At 38.7% G+C, this 16,464-nt stretch overlaps 1 protein-coding gene across 1 annotated transcript in view; it reads left to right on the forward strand.

Moving 5' to 3' along the window:
* LMBRD2 (LMBR1 domain containing 2) overlaps positions 1 to 16,464 on the forward strand; it is a 37,507-nt gene that overhangs the window by 8,741 nt on the left and 12,302 nt on the right. The window contains exons 4-13 of the mRNA XM_052776317.1: positions 5,205 to 5,300; positions 6,050 to 6,217; positions 7,085 to 7,295; positions 10,343 to 10,417; positions 10,773 to 10,886; positions 11,478 to 11,661; positions 12,522 to 12,703; positions 13,488 to 13,621; positions 13,839 to 13,944; positions 14,695 to 14,792. Of these exons, the coding sequence (XP_052632277.1) occupies positions 5,205 to 5,300; positions 6,050 to 6,217; positions 7,085 to 7,295; positions 10,343 to 10,417; positions 10,773 to 10,886; positions 11,478 to 11,661; positions 12,522 to 12,703; positions 13,488 to 13,621; positions 13,839 to 13,944; positions 14,695 to 14,792 (1,368 nt within the window). The remainder of the gene's footprint in view (positions 1 to 5,204; positions 5,301 to 6,049; positions 6,218 to 7,084; positions 7,296 to 10,342; positions 10,418 to 10,772; positions 10,887 to 11,477; positions 11,662 to 12,521; positions 12,704 to 13,487; positions 13,622 to 13,838; positions 13,945 to 14,694; positions 14,793 to 16,464) is intronic.

A 16,464-nucleotide genomic window follows, 5' to 3' on the forward strand; every position in this document is an offset into this window, starting at 1 on the left:
AAAAAAAGTAAACTCGTGGGTTGAGGTAAGAATGAGTTAATAACTAAAGTAAAATAAAATATGATACTAACAACAATGATAATAAATAATAATAGCAACAATAATAATAATTAAATAATAATTATAATGAAAATTAATAAAATAAAATAAAAATAAATAAAACCCGAGAAAAAGCCAAGTGATGCACAATGCAGTTGCTCACCACCTGACCAAGCAGCAATCCGTCACTCCTGGCCAACTCTTCCCAGTTTATATACTGAGTATGACATTTGATGGTATGGAATATCCCTTTGGCTAGTTCAGGTCAGCTGTCCTGGCTATGCTCCCTCCCAGCTTCTGGTATACCTGCTTAGTTGGCAGAGCATGGGAAACTGAAAAATCCTTAACTTAGGATAAGTGCTACTTAGCAAAAGCTAAAACATCAGTTTGTTATCAACATTATTCTCACACTAAATCCAAAACACACTGTACCAGCTACTAAGAAGAAAATTAACTTTATCCCAGCTGAAACCAGGGCATCTGGGCAACCTGTTCCAGTGTCTCACCAGCCTCACAGTAAAGAATTTTTTTCCTAATATCTAATCTAAATCTACCTTCTACCCTCTTCCAGTTTAAAACCGTTACCCCTCGTCCTATCACTACATTCCCTGTTAAAAGAGTCCCTCCCCATCTTTTCTGTAGGCTCCCTTTAAGTACTGGAAGGCTGCTATAAGATCTCCCCAGAGCCTTCTCTTCTCCAGGCTGAAAAACCCCAACTGTCTCAGCCTGTCCTCATAGGGGAGGTGCTCCAGCCCCCGATGATCTTTGTGGCTGCCCTCTGGACCTTTTCCAACAGGTCCATGTGCTTCTAATGTTGGGGGCCCCAGAGCTGAACGCAAGTACTGCAGGTGGGGTCTCACCAGAGTGGAGCAGAGGGGCAGAATCACCTCCCTTGACCTGCTGGTCACGCTTCTTTTGATGCAGCCCAGGATACAATTGGCTTTCTGGGCCATGAGTGCACATTGCCAGGTCACGTTGAGCTTCTTGTCAACCAACACCCCCAAGTCCTTCTCTGCAGGACTGCTCTCAATCCACTCATCCCCCAGCCTGTATTTGTGCTTGGGACTGCCCCGACCCATATGCAAGACCTTGCAGTTGGCCTTGTTGAACTTTGTGAGGTTCACACAGGCCCACTTCTCAAGCCTGTCAAGGTCCCCCTGGATGGCATCCCTTCCCTCCAGCGTGTCAGCTGCACCACACAGCTTGGTGTCATTGGCAAACTTGCTGAGGGTGCACTCAATCCCGCTGTCCATGTCGCCAACAAAGATGTTAAACAGCACCATCCCCAATACCGACCCCTGAGGAACACAGCTTGTCACTGCTTTCCACTTGGACATCGAGCCATTGACTGCAACTCTTTGAGTGCGACCACCCAGCCAATTCCTTATCCACTGAGTGGTCCATCCATCAAATCCATGTCTCTCCAATTTAGAGACAAGGACGTCATGTGGGACAGTGTCAAATGCTTTGCACAAGTCCAGGTAGATGATTTCAGTTCCTCCTCCCTTATCTACCAATGCTGTAACCCCATCGTAGAAGGCCACCAAATTATTTCAGGCACGATTTGCCCTTAGTGAAGCCATGTTGGCTGTCACCAGCCACCTCCTTATTTTCCATGTGCCTGGGCATAGCTTCCAGGAGGATCTCCTCCATGATCTTGTGAGGCAGAGACGTGAGACTGACTGGGCTGTAGTTCCCCAGGTCTTTTTTCCCTTTTTAAATATGAGGGTTATGTTTCCTCTTTTCCGGTCAGTGGGAACTTCCCTGGACTGCTACAACTTCTCATATACGATATATAGTGGCCTAGCCACTTCATCCGCCAGTTCCCTCAGGACCCATGGCTGCATCTCACCTGGTCCCATGGACTTGTGCACCTTCAGGTTGCTTAGATGGCCTCAAACCTGATCTCCTCTTAGAGTGGGCAGTTCTTCATTCTCCCAGTCCCTGCCTTTGCCTTCTCTGACTTGGGCAGTGTGGCTGGAGCACTTGCTGGTGAAGACTGAGGCAAAAAAGTTGCTGAGTACCTCGGCCTTTTCCATGTCCTGGGTAACCAGGTCTCCTGTTTCCTTCTGGAGAGGGCCAACATTTCCCTAGTCTTCCTTTTATCACCGACATACCTATAGAAGTTTTTCTTAATGCCTTCGAGGTCCTTGGCCAGATTTAATTCTGTCAGGGCTTTAGCTTTCGTAACCTGATCCCTGGCTGCTCGGACAATTTCTCTGTATTCCTCCCAGGCTACCTGTCCTTGCTTCCACCCTGTGTAGGAGGCCTCCTTTTTGTGTTTGAGTTTGTCCAGGACCTCCTTGTTCATCCACGCAGGCCTCCTGACATTTTTGCCTGACTTCCTCTTTGTTGGGATGCATCACTCCTGAGCTTGGAGGAGGAGGTGACGCTTGAGTATTAACTAGCTTTCTTGGGCCCCTCTTCCCTCCAGGGCTGAATCCCATGGTATCTACCAAGCAGATCCCTGAAGAGGCCAAAGTCTGCTCTCCTGAAGTCCAGGGTAGCGAGCTTGCTGTGCATTCTCCCCGCTGCCCTGAGGATCTTGAACTCCACCATTGCATGGTTGCTGCTACCCTTGAGCTTCACATTCCCCACCAGCCCCTCCTTGTTGGTGAGATCAAGGTCCAGCCTAGCACCTGTCCTTGTCTCCCCTGTCACTTGGAGAAGGAAGTTGTCATCAGTGCAGTCCATGAACCTCCTGGATTGCTTGTGCCCTGCCATGTTGTCCCTCCAACAGATGTTAGGGTGGTTGAAGTCCCCCATGAGGACCAGGGCTTTTGAACGTAAGGCTGCTCCTATCTGTCTGTAGAGGGCCTCGTCCTCTCAGTCTTCCTCCGTGGCTGGCTGGTAGTAGACCCCCACTATAATGTCACCTGACTCTGCCGTCCTTTTAATCCTGACCCATAGACCCATATAGTAATTACACAGTAGTTCTAACTGATTACCTAAGTATTCCTCTTTTTTTTTTTTTTTTAAATGTCACACTAGATTTCTTCTATTTTGTTGTTGAAGTGGTAGAACTAAGCTTTTTGAGCAATCTTGGGTATCTGAGGAGAGGCCTTGGTGAATGCTTATCTTTCCTTCACAATCTTGAAGAATTTAGACCTGAAAATACAGTTTTATACCTTATGAATGAAATTAGTAGGCTTGTATTATATGTAAGCAGCACATCTAATTGCTTATTATAATTGCATACATACAGTAATTGGAGTTATCTGAAATGTACTGTATTCTACTAAAGTAATGATAGCCTGCTCACTGATTTCTGGCAGGAGGGAAGTAATCCCTAAAACATGGTGAATGTAGGCAAATGTGAACTCTTCCATGGATGCTCATTGTTTAGCCTCCATTGGCTATTTCCACATCTTGTAGATGTGTGCAGTGTAGTTATCTGTAAGATTATTAGAGCATTTAAATGTCAGTTGATAAGTCCACGCAAAGTATTGCCAGTTCTGTTGCCCCAAAGGGGAGGCTATCTGGATGTTGTATATCCATGGGAGAACAGTAAAATGCCAGACTTAGTGACACAGCTTAATATAATATATTATAATATATATAATATAATCTTTATTTAAGACCACCCGGTGTATGATAATTAAACTAGTTAGGTAAATACATAATTTGAAAACTATTCTGTTGACGCGGAAGTCACGGACACTGCACACAATCAATATGATCAAGCAGATGCCACTTTATTGCCAAGATAGCTCGGTTTATATGTTCATTCTAGTTACTGTTCACGCATAAGCAAATTAGAGATTGGTTAGCATGAGCTGTCCACGTGCCTAGTTACACCTAGTGATTGGTTATAACAAAACTGTACACGCGCATAAACATAAGGCATAATTGGTTGTATTAACTAAAACATGCAAAACTTGTCTCAGTCTAATTGGTCAAGATAAGCTGTGGAATTGAGGTTTTTGCCAAGTTCCCTTTATCGTGGAATGCGCACCTGTGTTCTTCTAATTGGCATCTTTCTTTTTTTGTCTTCTTGTTTATTCTGTTCAAGGCCTTCTAAAGGCATCTGGAATGCTCTTACTACCGTTAGCTAAATATGTGTCCACAAGCAAAGCATCCTTGAAGTCTGCTGCCTACAAAACATCCTTGGCTCACAAATTGATCAATTCTATCGAGTCTGGATTGTTCACTATGTGCCCATTACTTTCCAAGTATCCCACACTATTCAATAGCCTTTCAATTTACCTGTAGTTTCAGAACATGCTGATGGATGTTATACTATAGCATATGACTTGAGTATATCAAGTAGAAATATCAACTTAAGTAGTAACTGAGCAGATACTGTGTTGGTGCAACTCACATCTTAAAACTTTGTTTGAAATCTTTAGTCACACTACCTGTCGTGCTATGGTCATTTCATAGTTTTGAAAATATTTATGCTGTGTACATAAAAGCTCACAACTCAGGCTTAACTAGTTTGACCCTGGAAAACACCAATTATTTCTCAATAGATAATCCTATTAAATTGACTGTATTGCCCCTTGACTCACCGTTGCTTCATTATCCAGATAGTGGAGGGGAAAAAAACAGTGTCTTAGTGTGGATGGGCACTTTGTCTTTTGCTCTTTTTTTACTAAAAAGGCTTTCATGGCTTTTCTGGTCTTCCAAAGCAAACACTACCTGTCAGAAAAGTATTGGCTCAACAAATCAGTTTCTATAGGCCTGACTAAATCCAGCTGGGTGACAGAAGAAACTAACACACTTTTTTTACCACTCAATGCTCTAGGTGGTGGGGACCCTAGATATTTTTTAAAAAACTGTTGCACTAAGTAAAGTTGAATGGTCTTCTGTCTACAGAAATGTTTTTTCTTTGCATGAAGAAAGTACTTCATGCCCCAAAAAAAAATTATAGCCTTAAAATGCTTAATTGCTTATTTCTCTTTAGTCTTTAAGCTACTCTTTCTTTCTCTAAGAAAGCTGTCTTGTCCAGATAAGTTATTTGTGGGGAGGAGAATGATAAATATTTTTAAGTGGTGTTTCAGTTTATTTTCTTCTGAGATGGTTGGTGGTTGACTGCATACTCAAATAGTAGTGTATTACTTCTGTGCTATTTTCAAAGACCTTTCTAGATAGGGGAATTTATAGAAAATGTTTTTATACTCTTGGCCCTACAACTAACAATAAGCCTCTTTACATGGTTACAGCAAGCAAAAATGTTTCAAACCATGGAGTTATATTCCTAATGGAATTATGCCGATTTTCTGGCGTGTTGTATATTGGACGTCACAGTTTTTAACATGGTAAGTAAGGCAAAAGAATATGACAGAGACTATGATACAGGTATAATTTCTAAGTGCAACATCTTAAGAGTCATAGCATACTCTTTAACAATATATATCACTATTCCAGAGGGCTATCTAATCATATATTATTCGCTAGCAGTGAAATTTCTCTAATAATATTTGTACTAAATTGGGCATACTTTTTTTTTTTCCTCTCCTTTTCAGGTGGCAGCCATTTACCCTTGGTTCACTTTTATAGTTGAAACTGAGCAATTTACACATAGAGATGTTTATGGATAGATTGTTTGAAAAAATGGGGTTTAGGCAACTGGACAATGAAATAATTCCATGAATAAGTTGGGTAGTTTTTGAGTAATATTGTAAATTATTTGGTTTTATTGGAAATACTATGTAAAGCTATAACTACAGCTACAGCAAACAGATTGTCTGTCCTTTTGGGTTAGACCGATGTGTGGTTTCTTATCAAGCTATCGTCAAATAATTATTTTTGTGGCTCAGTCAAGAATATCAGGGTTGGTAGTGAGTTCTCGATTTTTCACAGTAAAGCTAACTATTCTTTTTATCTGCAGCTTGTTTAAAGTTTGCAATCAGACCAGTACATCTAGAATAAAAACATATAACTAGCTAATTTGTTAGAAGCAAGTCTTAGCTTAAACACCCCGTCTTAGTATCCTGCCAATGCTAAAGTACTTTTTTTTTTTTTTTGGTTGGCTGATGTGGTTTGGTTTTGTTTGCTTTCCTCCTAGGATTCTGCTACCTTTCATGCAGTCATATGCTAGATCAGGAGGGTTCTCCATTACTGGAAAGATTAAAACTGCATTGATTGAGAATGCAATCTATTATGGCACTTACTTGCTGATTTTTGGAGCATTTTTAATATATGTGGCTGTAAACCCAAACTTCAATTTACAATGGTAAGAATAACGTTGTAAGCACTTGCATGAATTCTTATGGAATTCTCACGGGTGATCTCTTCTGTAAATGAAATGGGTCTTTTTTAAAAAACAATTTTAGTTCATCTGAATTTTGCTAGGCAGTTGGGAAGTTTTGTTAACTTTTTTTATGGAAAGGAGTTTTTTTACTATAGAAATTTGTCTTTTGGTTTTCTGATTTTGATATGTACAGCAGAGGAATCCTCTTATATTTCCAGTGGGGTTTTTTTCCTCCCTACAAATGCATTTGCAAAGTTAGTGCAGAAACTTTCCTCAGTATTCTCAGAATAACATCTTCCAGAAGGTCTGTGTCAGTATTTCCTGTGTTGTGCTTCTGTCTACTGTAGATTCTATTTAGAGGTGAGAAGGTAAGTTAAAATAATAGGTCTTTATAGCATTGGTAATTGTCTTCCATACTAGATACAGTAGTAAGCATTGTCATGTAATGCCTAGTTGCTTTCAACTTCCACTTCTGAATAGAAATCGTGGGTTCTGAGGCTGTTTCTTACAGTGACTGCCATTATGGTGTTTTGACCTCATTTTCAATAAGTTTGCTAAGTTCATGTTGTTTCCTAAAGAAACATGCTCCTTTGAGAACAAACATTTTTGTCTTATCTCCAGAGAGGGCAGAAACATGGGAGATACAGAAGAATCGTGGCAGCTTTAAATATAGCCAAGTAGCAGGCTGGCCCTAGGCAAGAATTACAGATGATACCAAGTCTGTTCCTGTAAACTTGAAAGCCATATTGGTGCATAGATACTACAAGGTTGCTTTCTTGCAGGTGGGGTAGGAGGATGTTGTACGTTTGTTTGTCTCTTTTTTGGTTTTGCTATTGGTTTTTTCCTTAGGAACCAACTTCAGACTATTGGGATAGCTGCTGCAAACACATGGGGTCTCTTTCTTCTTGTGTTACTTTTGGGTTATGGTTTGGTGGAAATTCCCCGTTCTCACTGGAATGGGGCCAAGAGGGGTTATCTACTTATGAAGACCTATTTCAAAGCTGCCAAACTGATGACTGAAAAAGCAGATGCAGAGGAGAATTTAGAGGATATTATGGAGGTAAGTAACTAGCTTTTGCTATGAAGTAAATGAAGACTGCTGTTAAACAACTCTGAATTTCCCAGTGTTTTGCACCGGTGGCAAGAAAACATAAGTAGCATGAACTTATTGTGAAATATCAGTAAATTAAAAAAATCATCACAGTGTGCCACTTGATGACACTCAGTCCTGTGTAAAAATCAAAATAGTCCCTGATGTCAAGAACTGGGCAACTTGATAGCCATTATTTGTTGGTTTTTTCTTTTATTGGCGTTTTTGGAGTAATATTGGTCACTAATGAATAACATTCCAGATGAATTTGAAAATACAGTGTACAAATGTTTCCCTATTGTTCGTGCGAATTCTGTATGTCTGCTTTTATGCTCTGCTCCCAATATATTTCTGGAATCTTGAGAAGAGTTTCCAAGTTGGATTTGTGGGACCATGCTGTGTGCCTTTTGAGAAGAGAATATATAGATTGTTGGGTTTTTTCAGAGTTTCTTTTGAGACTGTATTTGTTGTTATTTGTGAGTGAGCAGTAGGCTCTAATGTAGTTCAAGAATGGAATGGAAATGCAACCCACTGAATAGCTATTCCCTGCTCTACTGCTCTGATACCGTGGCTTGAAAATAATACTTCTGAAGAGTTGTAGGGTAGGTTGGTAACTTCTTCTGTAATATGTCAACATAAAATAATAGTAGAATCTTCATTCTTCAGTAATAGCATTTTGAACAAGTTGCCAAAAACACCTAAGTGGGACGTAACTACAAAACTTAGTAGAAAATGAGCAACAAAAACTTCGTTTACTAGGATAGCACTTAGAATAGAACAGAATGGAATAGAATATTTCAGTTGGAAGGAATCTACAACGATCATCTAGTCAAACTGCCTGACCAATTCAGGGCTGACCAAAAGTGAAAGCAAATTATTAAGAGCATTGTCCAAATGCCTGGAGAAGGCGGTGCTGATCTCTTCTCCCTGGTATGCCCTGACAGGATACAAGGGAATGGTTCAAAGCCACGCCAGGAGAGGTTTAGAGTGGACATTAGGAAGCGTTTCTTTACCAAGAAGGTGGTCACACATTGTAACAGACTTCCTAGAGAGGTGGTCGATGCCCCAAGCCTGTCAGTGTTTAAGAGGCATTTGGACAATGCCCTTAATAACATGCTTTAACTTTTGATCAGCCCTGAAGTGATCAGGCAGTTGGACTAGATGGTTGTTGTAGGTCCCTTCTAACTGAAAATATTCTATTCTGTTCTGTTCTATGCTGTTCCCTTAAACACAGCATACCCTGTGCCTCGAGGAATGTTCTTCCATGGTTTAAAAACCCAAAGTTTTGGTGGAGGCACCAGTTCTGGAGCCAGGTATTGATACTGTGGGCTCGCCTGTTTCTTCCAAAGTCTCCCCCAATCACTGGGAAGGTTGAGAAAAACACTGCCTGTGCTCCTGAATTTTTTAGCATTCTTCCCAGGGCTCTGAAATACCTTTTAATCGACCTCAGACTTTTTATTGCAACATCATTAGTACCCATGTGAAAGAGCAGGAATGGATAGTAGTCTCAAGGTTGTACTAAGCCCTTCAGTCTTGTGATGTCCCTAATTTGGGCCCCGGCGAGGCAGCAAACTTCCCTGAAAAGAGGGCCTTCTACTAGATTGCTGTCTTGCACTAGATTGTCCTTTAAGTCAGGTAGGGTGACTGACAGATTCTGAGGTTATGCCATACACAGCATAAAATACATTGTTAACGCATGATAAAACCTTGCTTCAAGGTTTGTCACTTACTTTTTTTTCCACTTTTTCTTCTTTCAGTCTAGAAACAATTGCACCGTACCGTAGAAATCTTGGCCAATATTTTATTTTCAGCCTTCACAGGACCACTGAAGTGTGTGAAAATATTTAAAAATTCTTAATGCCAGTGCTGACTCTGAGAACTTGACTGTAAATATTATGAATTGCTGTTGCGTCGAATAAATCACAAAATTTTAGCTCTCACCCAGTTCAGTTTAGGCTTTTGTTTTCTTCCTTTATCAGAGATTCTGAAAACACAAGAAACTGTAGTACTGGAGGATACTTCCAATTTTTTTTTTTTTTTTTTTCCCAGTCCAGTGCTGGGCTTGACAGGGCTGAATATGTTAGGGTTGACCCTTACAGAATTTCTTGCAGGATTTTGTTAGTTTGTTTTTCATAATCCCACTACATAATGAAAAATTCCTTGCCACAGACTAATCAGATCTCTTGTGATCATCCCCTCAGCAGATTCAGAGGGAATCCAGAATTATTGACAGTCACCTGCTAGAACAATGTCGAAGGACTGTCTATATCCATTTAACCTCCCTTGTCACACTAAACAAAGGCAATTCTTCTGTCTGCTAAATCATCCTGTTTGACAAGGTTTCTAAGCCTTTACAATTATTTCTGTCCTCCAGACTCTAGAACTTACCTCTGGTTTTTTTTGAAGTGCTGTTTGCAACAACAGCAGCAAACATCAAAAGGTTATCTCTGGATTGCCGCTAGGATGAAGAATAAAATCTGGTTCTCACTAAGCCTGATAAACTGCTAGAGCCAGTTTGGACTCAACTTACCTAGCTGTTAGGTACCATCTTTTCATTACTGATAAATGCCAAATGGTCTTGGAAGTGAGCTATGTGGAGATAAATGTGAGGAAGATATAAAATGAAGTAGTGTAAAATTACATTCATCAAGCTGCTTAAATTAATAAATGTGAAACTAAACCAGGTAAGATAGAAACTTAGCCTCTTTACCTACAACTAAAACAAGAAAGTATTTTCCATTTCAACATTCATGCATAGAAACCAGTCCACACATTCACAGAGTAATGTTTGCACACTGACATTGTTATTTTAAAAAATACATATATTCTTTATAAATACTCCTTCAATTATCTTTCATTAGATGTCTAGTAAACTGTGGCTTTTAGGAAGTTCTGTTGTTTTTAAGCTCTGATGGTTATCTTTTCCATTGGGAGGGCTGGAACTCTTATCTGACCCTGTAAGATTTTTTAATCTCTTTAACATAATGAAATAACTCTGTATTTTTTTTCCTCAACAGGAAGTCCGTAAAGTAAGTGAGAGTATCAAGTATAACCACCCTCTGAGAAAATGTGTTGATACAATACTGAAAAAGGTAACACATTGCTCATCTTCAGCGATAATTGTTCAACTGGGAGGGAGTGGTTCCTGCACCTACTGAGTACTTGTACATTACTTTCTTTTCCCCTTAACATAAAATCTCTCATTGGCATCTTGTGAGTTTCTGACCAGACTTTGACTTGAAATTCTTTGTGGAATGTTTTCTTATGATGTATGTAATTATCTGCTGTATTTTGAAATATGTAGTATTTTAGAAACAGAAAAATCTACACTTAGAGTGAGCTTTTCAGTTGCAGGAAATGCCCCAAACATTTACAAATAATTAACAAAAAGCAAAAGAGCACTTGCTACTCCTTCACCTGCCAGTTAATTTTCCCTTTTCCCTCCAGTGTCCTACTGAGTACCAGGAAAGAATGGGTAGGAACATGGATGATTATGAAGATTTTGATGAAAGACAGAACAGTTATCCAAGTGAAAAAAGTTTGGTCAAACTTCACAAACAGGTATATTAATGAGTGAAAGAATGCCTATCTTATGCTAATGTAATGAGTATAAATGCTAATCAAACAAAGATTTTCAAGGCACTTTACCTGAATTGCTGAGTATAGTGGGTTTTGGGATTGCTACTTAACAGAAACTTTTCTCAGTGAAAGAAAACATAGACATTTAATATCCCAAGTGAAGTCCAGATCAAATTTCTGGATGTGTAAATAGTGTTCTTGCTGCGTTATATCTTGACAGTGTTTTAACTGTGAGTAAGCCTTGTAATGATTGATTGACAGTGCATTCTAAATAAGAAATTTTAGTAAAAGCTTGGTATTCACTAAGATGCAAAAATAAAGTGATACGTTGGAAAAAGTAGGCTGTTATTGCTACAGATAAATTGTGACAAAAGAACTGCAAAACTCAGGAGTCATATATGTAGTCCTCTTACAATTTATATATTTAGAGAATTAACTGCCTGCTTTTGTAAGTATACAGAATTAATCTTTGCAATTCTGTAATGTAGACATTTTTAAGGGATTTTGCAAGGCTTTTCTCTCACTTCTTGAACCAAGTATGTTGTAACCATAATTTCTTGGAATTTATTGTAGGTAATCTATTCAGTGCAGAGACATCGTCGTACACAGGTCCAGTGGCAAATTCTTTTAGAACAAGCATTTTACCTAGAAGATGTGGCAAAAAATGAAACCAGTGCAACTCGACAGTTTGTTCATACCTTTCATTCCCAGGAACCAGAGAATAAAATTATTCAGTATTTCTACACACCAACTGTTGGTAAGTGCTGTCATGCAGGTTTTGAGTATGTAAAGGATTAACTGGTACAATTTTGTAAGAAGAACTGATTGTTTTATGTAAAATGTTCAGTTACAGTAGAGGGAAGCAAATGTGCACCTTAACACGTTTATGTAATGGAATAGCCATCAGATATTGATTTATGCTCTTGACCATGAGCTTAAATTTTTTTACAAATGTAATTGCAGTTACATGTTGTAATAGCAATAGCAAACTTTGAAGCCTTAGAAGAAGAAAGCAAAATAGCAATTTTAAATTATTGGATCATGGCTACCTTCTACATTTGTGGGATATTATTGAGTTGGCACTGCTCTTCCTGTAAAGCAAAGAGGAAAGGACTCTTTGTCTGTCATGTACCAAACATGCGGCTGCTTGTGCATCTTTTCAGAAAGTGTCTTCTCCTAATCATGTTTTAAATTCTGATTTGTTGTGCACTAGCAGTGAGTTATTTCCAGGGTAGGACAATATAATTTTACAGCCTAAGCTTTGTTTGTCAGAGAGTAACAGATGAACAAACAAAAAGTGCATCATCACTCATATTATCTGGGCCAAAAGTGAGGAGTTCTATTCTACACCCTCCACACCCCCCACTCCATTTGCAAAATTTGCATCCCAAGTCCCACCCTTTTCTCCCCAATTGAACATATGATTCCTTAGGGCTGAGCCAGATCTCTTGGCATTGGAAAAGCCCTGAAATTAAGTGTGTGACCCCACAGATTCCAGCCTTGATTTTAAGGGCATGCATGCAAGAAGTTCATAACAGTTTTTCTGAGGGAGTTGCATTTCTGATTGTGTAATTTTCATTAACCCATTCCGAATGTGTGCGTGTTTGTTTTTTCCAGAGTGGTACTGGGAATGTCTTCTACGACCATGGTTTTACAGGGTGCTTGCAGTTGTTCTGGCCACTTTCTCTGTAATTGTTGTGTGGTCAGAGTGCACATTTTTCAGCACACAACCAGTTTTATCACTCTTTGCAGTTTTCATACAGCTGGCAGAAAAGACATACAATTACATATACATAGAGGTAAGTTTGGCATAATCACTCAACAAAAATCTTTTCAGATAGATTGTTATTACAACAATAGTAGACCAGACTGATTTAAAAATAAGTCTCTAAATAATCTGTCAGCTTTCAGATGGTGTCTAAAATACATAATACCAAACTTTGTTTCTGTGGATGGAGTCTGCCTTTTGCCACTTTTTACAGCTGTCCAATATGGAGTGAAGGTGTGACCCAGTTGAGCTGAATATCATGTGTAGAGTAATTTGTGAAACATTAGCTTGGAGCTTAGGTGTTTAGACTGTGTCTGATCAGCCATGTGTGTGACCTCTCTTCCCTAAATAGGAATTTGCTGCTGACCAGAAATCCAGTCACAGATGTGGCTAGCATATGCATGCACAAATTTATCAGTAGAGGAACTGAGCTGAAAAATTCCAGTGTACTAACAAAATAGATTAAACTGAAAACACTTGTTTTTATCACTTTTTGTGGGAAGAAATGTCAAATCAGCCATAGCAATTATCGAGGCAATTACAGCAATTTCATTTACATAACAAGAAGTAGAATAAATGTTCCTAGGGTCAGTTGTGTTAGCTTATATGAAGTGCAGAATGTTACAAGTATCATTCTCAATTTAAATTAGTCAAAAAACCTCCTGAAACTCTTCTCAGAGCTGGTGTTATTGTCCCATCTCAGAATGAAAAATAAGGCTGCAGCCAACCTTTTGCATACACAGACTATGTGCTGAATGCATTAAAACCTTTAGTAAGAGTTCTACATTCAAACAACTTTCTTTCCCCCCCCCCAGATGGCGTGTTTTCTTACCATCTTTTTCCTAAGTATCTGTGTCTACTCTACTGTCTTCAGGATCCGTGTATTTAACTATTACTACTTAGCTTCACATCATCAGACAGATGCGTACAGTCTTCTTTTCAGTGGCATGTGAGTATGTAGCAAATATTTTGTATTTTGCAGATTTTCTGTCAAATAATAGAAAATGTCCATGAACCTTTCATTTATATCCTTTCATTTATAATCATATGGGTATAAATCCTAACGAGCTGTACATCATTAGTCTGTGATATATCCTGTTATGATTTCTTAAAATTTTTAGTGCAAGAAATTGTTTTAAATGCTGTTGCCTCTTGCATTTGTGCAGGTTATTTTGCCGTCTTACTCCACCATTATGCTTGAACTTTTTGGGCTTGACCCATATGGATGCAACAATCTCTCACAAAAACACTCAGCCAACTGCTTATACATCTGTAAGTACAGAAAATGTGGGTTTGAGCCTTCTATATGGCTTGGACAATAGGCAAAATATTTTAAAATACTTCTTCTAGTAAGATTAAGATATTGAAATCTTTTCACTAGTATTAAACAGGTAGAAATACTTGCTTACAGACCAGGAGTTTGGTAAGGATTGCTAGGAGTCATCAATAGCTCAGTTTTTCTCTTTTGGTCTCTTTATCCTAAGAAAGTAAAGTATTATGTTGAAGAGTTCAGGCTGTTCTTCACTTCCTAATAGGTTTAGCCTCCACTGGCTTGTCCTGTGTATGGGACATCTTTATAGATTGGGAGCAAACCTAACGTGCCGCTGAAAACCAGTAAGTTTGGTTTTACTGAACAACCAATTTCTGTAGGACAGCAAGTTACATGTCACGTCTTTGTTGTTAGCAACTAGATTGTTAGTGTTGTCCAGACACTCCTTTCACAGAAGATGAAGAGATCCACCAGATTTGAACTGGTTCTGGATTAGGTGAGACAACAAGATCTGGCATCTTGGAAACCTCAAAACTGAATATGCTGTTAGAGGTGGCCTTTATATCTGGTTATTGTGGTTCAACTGTCTGAATCAGATCTGTGATGATAATACTTACCGATGTTTCAGTAATTATTCAGTAATGTATTGTGCGTTTGTGTGTTGTGTGTGTGTGTGAAAACAGTGAGATGGCACAATCTACAAGGATATATGTAGAATATATAGAGCTTGTTCTTGTGGATTTTTTTTGCAGATAATGGGATCCATGAGAGTGCTGTCCTTCATTGCAGATGGATTCTATATATATTACCCAATGCTTGTCGTCATTCTCTGTATTGCCACATACTTTAGGTAAGTGATTTGCGAGACAGATCCTCCATGTTTCTTTACACTAATAATACTAGTTTCAGCAATGAGGAAGAGATTCATTTCTCCTTTTCCAGGAGTTGAGTTGTGACATATTAATAAAAATGCCCAAACTGAAACAATAAATTGCTGTTTATCTATGTGAAATGTGTACATTTTAAGAGTGTCAATTGTAGTAACTCATAACTGAGTTGTGGGTTTTTTTCACCATTAAACTTCATTCCTAGGTTTCGAGGTCTGATCTGTTCAAACTTTGGAGCCCACAAACATTTAGATTCTGCTTTTGAGTTTAAAATTACCATGAGGAAGCTATGTTTTTAGCAAGGTTTTCTAATAAACTAAAAGCATTAGCAGAAACTTTAGATAATGAACTTTCTAACAGGCTCATAACAAATTTCTGATCCATTACCAGACTTCAGTTTGAAAGCATAGTGGTTTAAATCATTCAATCTTGTTTCCCTAAGCCACAATTTGTTGGAGGCTGCAAAGGTAATTGCAGAAAATACTGTTACATGCTTGGTGTATCCTTACATTTCAAAATGTCTGCTTTTGACCACTGTAAGAGATGAGATACTTTTGGTCTGACCTTGGCTGGCTACATTGATGTTCACTTCTTCAGTTTTGCATTACCATTCAGTCGGAAGCAATGTATATGTTTAGAGTCATGTATACTGTAGTTAAATGCCTTGAATGTCCACTAATACCCTATGTGCATCCATAGATAGTAAGACAGCAAGGATCTAGTCTTAGGTTTTCCCTGCTTACCTGTAGGTCAGGTCACAAAAGTGGTGGTGGAGGCAAAAAACCAACTAAACAGGAAAGCCAATGACAAAAAAATAGTTTGTGTGACTTCCTGTCCATGATGATCCTGGGTCTTGAATGCCACAGTGAAAAGGAAGAAAAGAAACTAAAGGAGAGGAAGTTGCTTTGCATGAACTTTAATGCCCTCTAATAATTCAGCTACATGCAAAACAGAATGTTTAATTAAAATCTATCAAGGAAAGCTGTCTCCCTTGTTTAATCCAGCAGTCTTAAAGTTCAGATAGTATGGGAAAAAAACTTCTCAGCATGAATATACAATGAAGCAAACTTTGAACATGATATTGATGCTCCAGTTTGGAGAGAGGAAAACAATAACAAAAACCAGCAGTTGTGTTCTCTGGTGTGAAGTTGAAAAGGTGAAAGTGGTTTCATGCTGTCTAGTTCCAGGACTAGTTTAAAAAAGATGGAGCAAGCTTACTATCTGACTGCTGCCAAATGGGTATCCAAAATGGCAGCCAGCATCCCTACAGCTTAAAAGCATGCCACGCATTTTTCCTAAGTGAAACCTGAGATGAAGGCGGCTTTCCTATGTTACTACTGTTTCAAAAACACAGAAATCATAATAGGGAGAATTTTTATAGTAATTGTCTTCTGGCAAAGAAGAATCAATGAAATATCATAGGTATACATTCTGTTATATCTGAGAACATTTCAAGCAGTTGTCTTATCTTAAATCATTTGCACTTCTCTCAGACTATAAACAGTTTTATCTCTCTATTTGACTAAGATTATCCCATCACTTTCAATTGGATTTAGGACCTTGTCACTGTTCTGAATTTTCTGCTTTCTCAGGTAGTATAAAAATCTGTCTTTTCTTCTATATTGCTTTTTTACT

Source organism: Harpia harpyja, chromosome Z, assembly GCF_026419915.1.
Source record: "Harpia harpyja isolate bHarHar1 chromosome Z, bHarHar1 primary haplotype, whole genome shotgun sequence".
NCBI lineage: Eukaryota > Metazoa > Chordata > Aves > Accipitriformes > Accipitridae > Harpia > Harpia harpyja.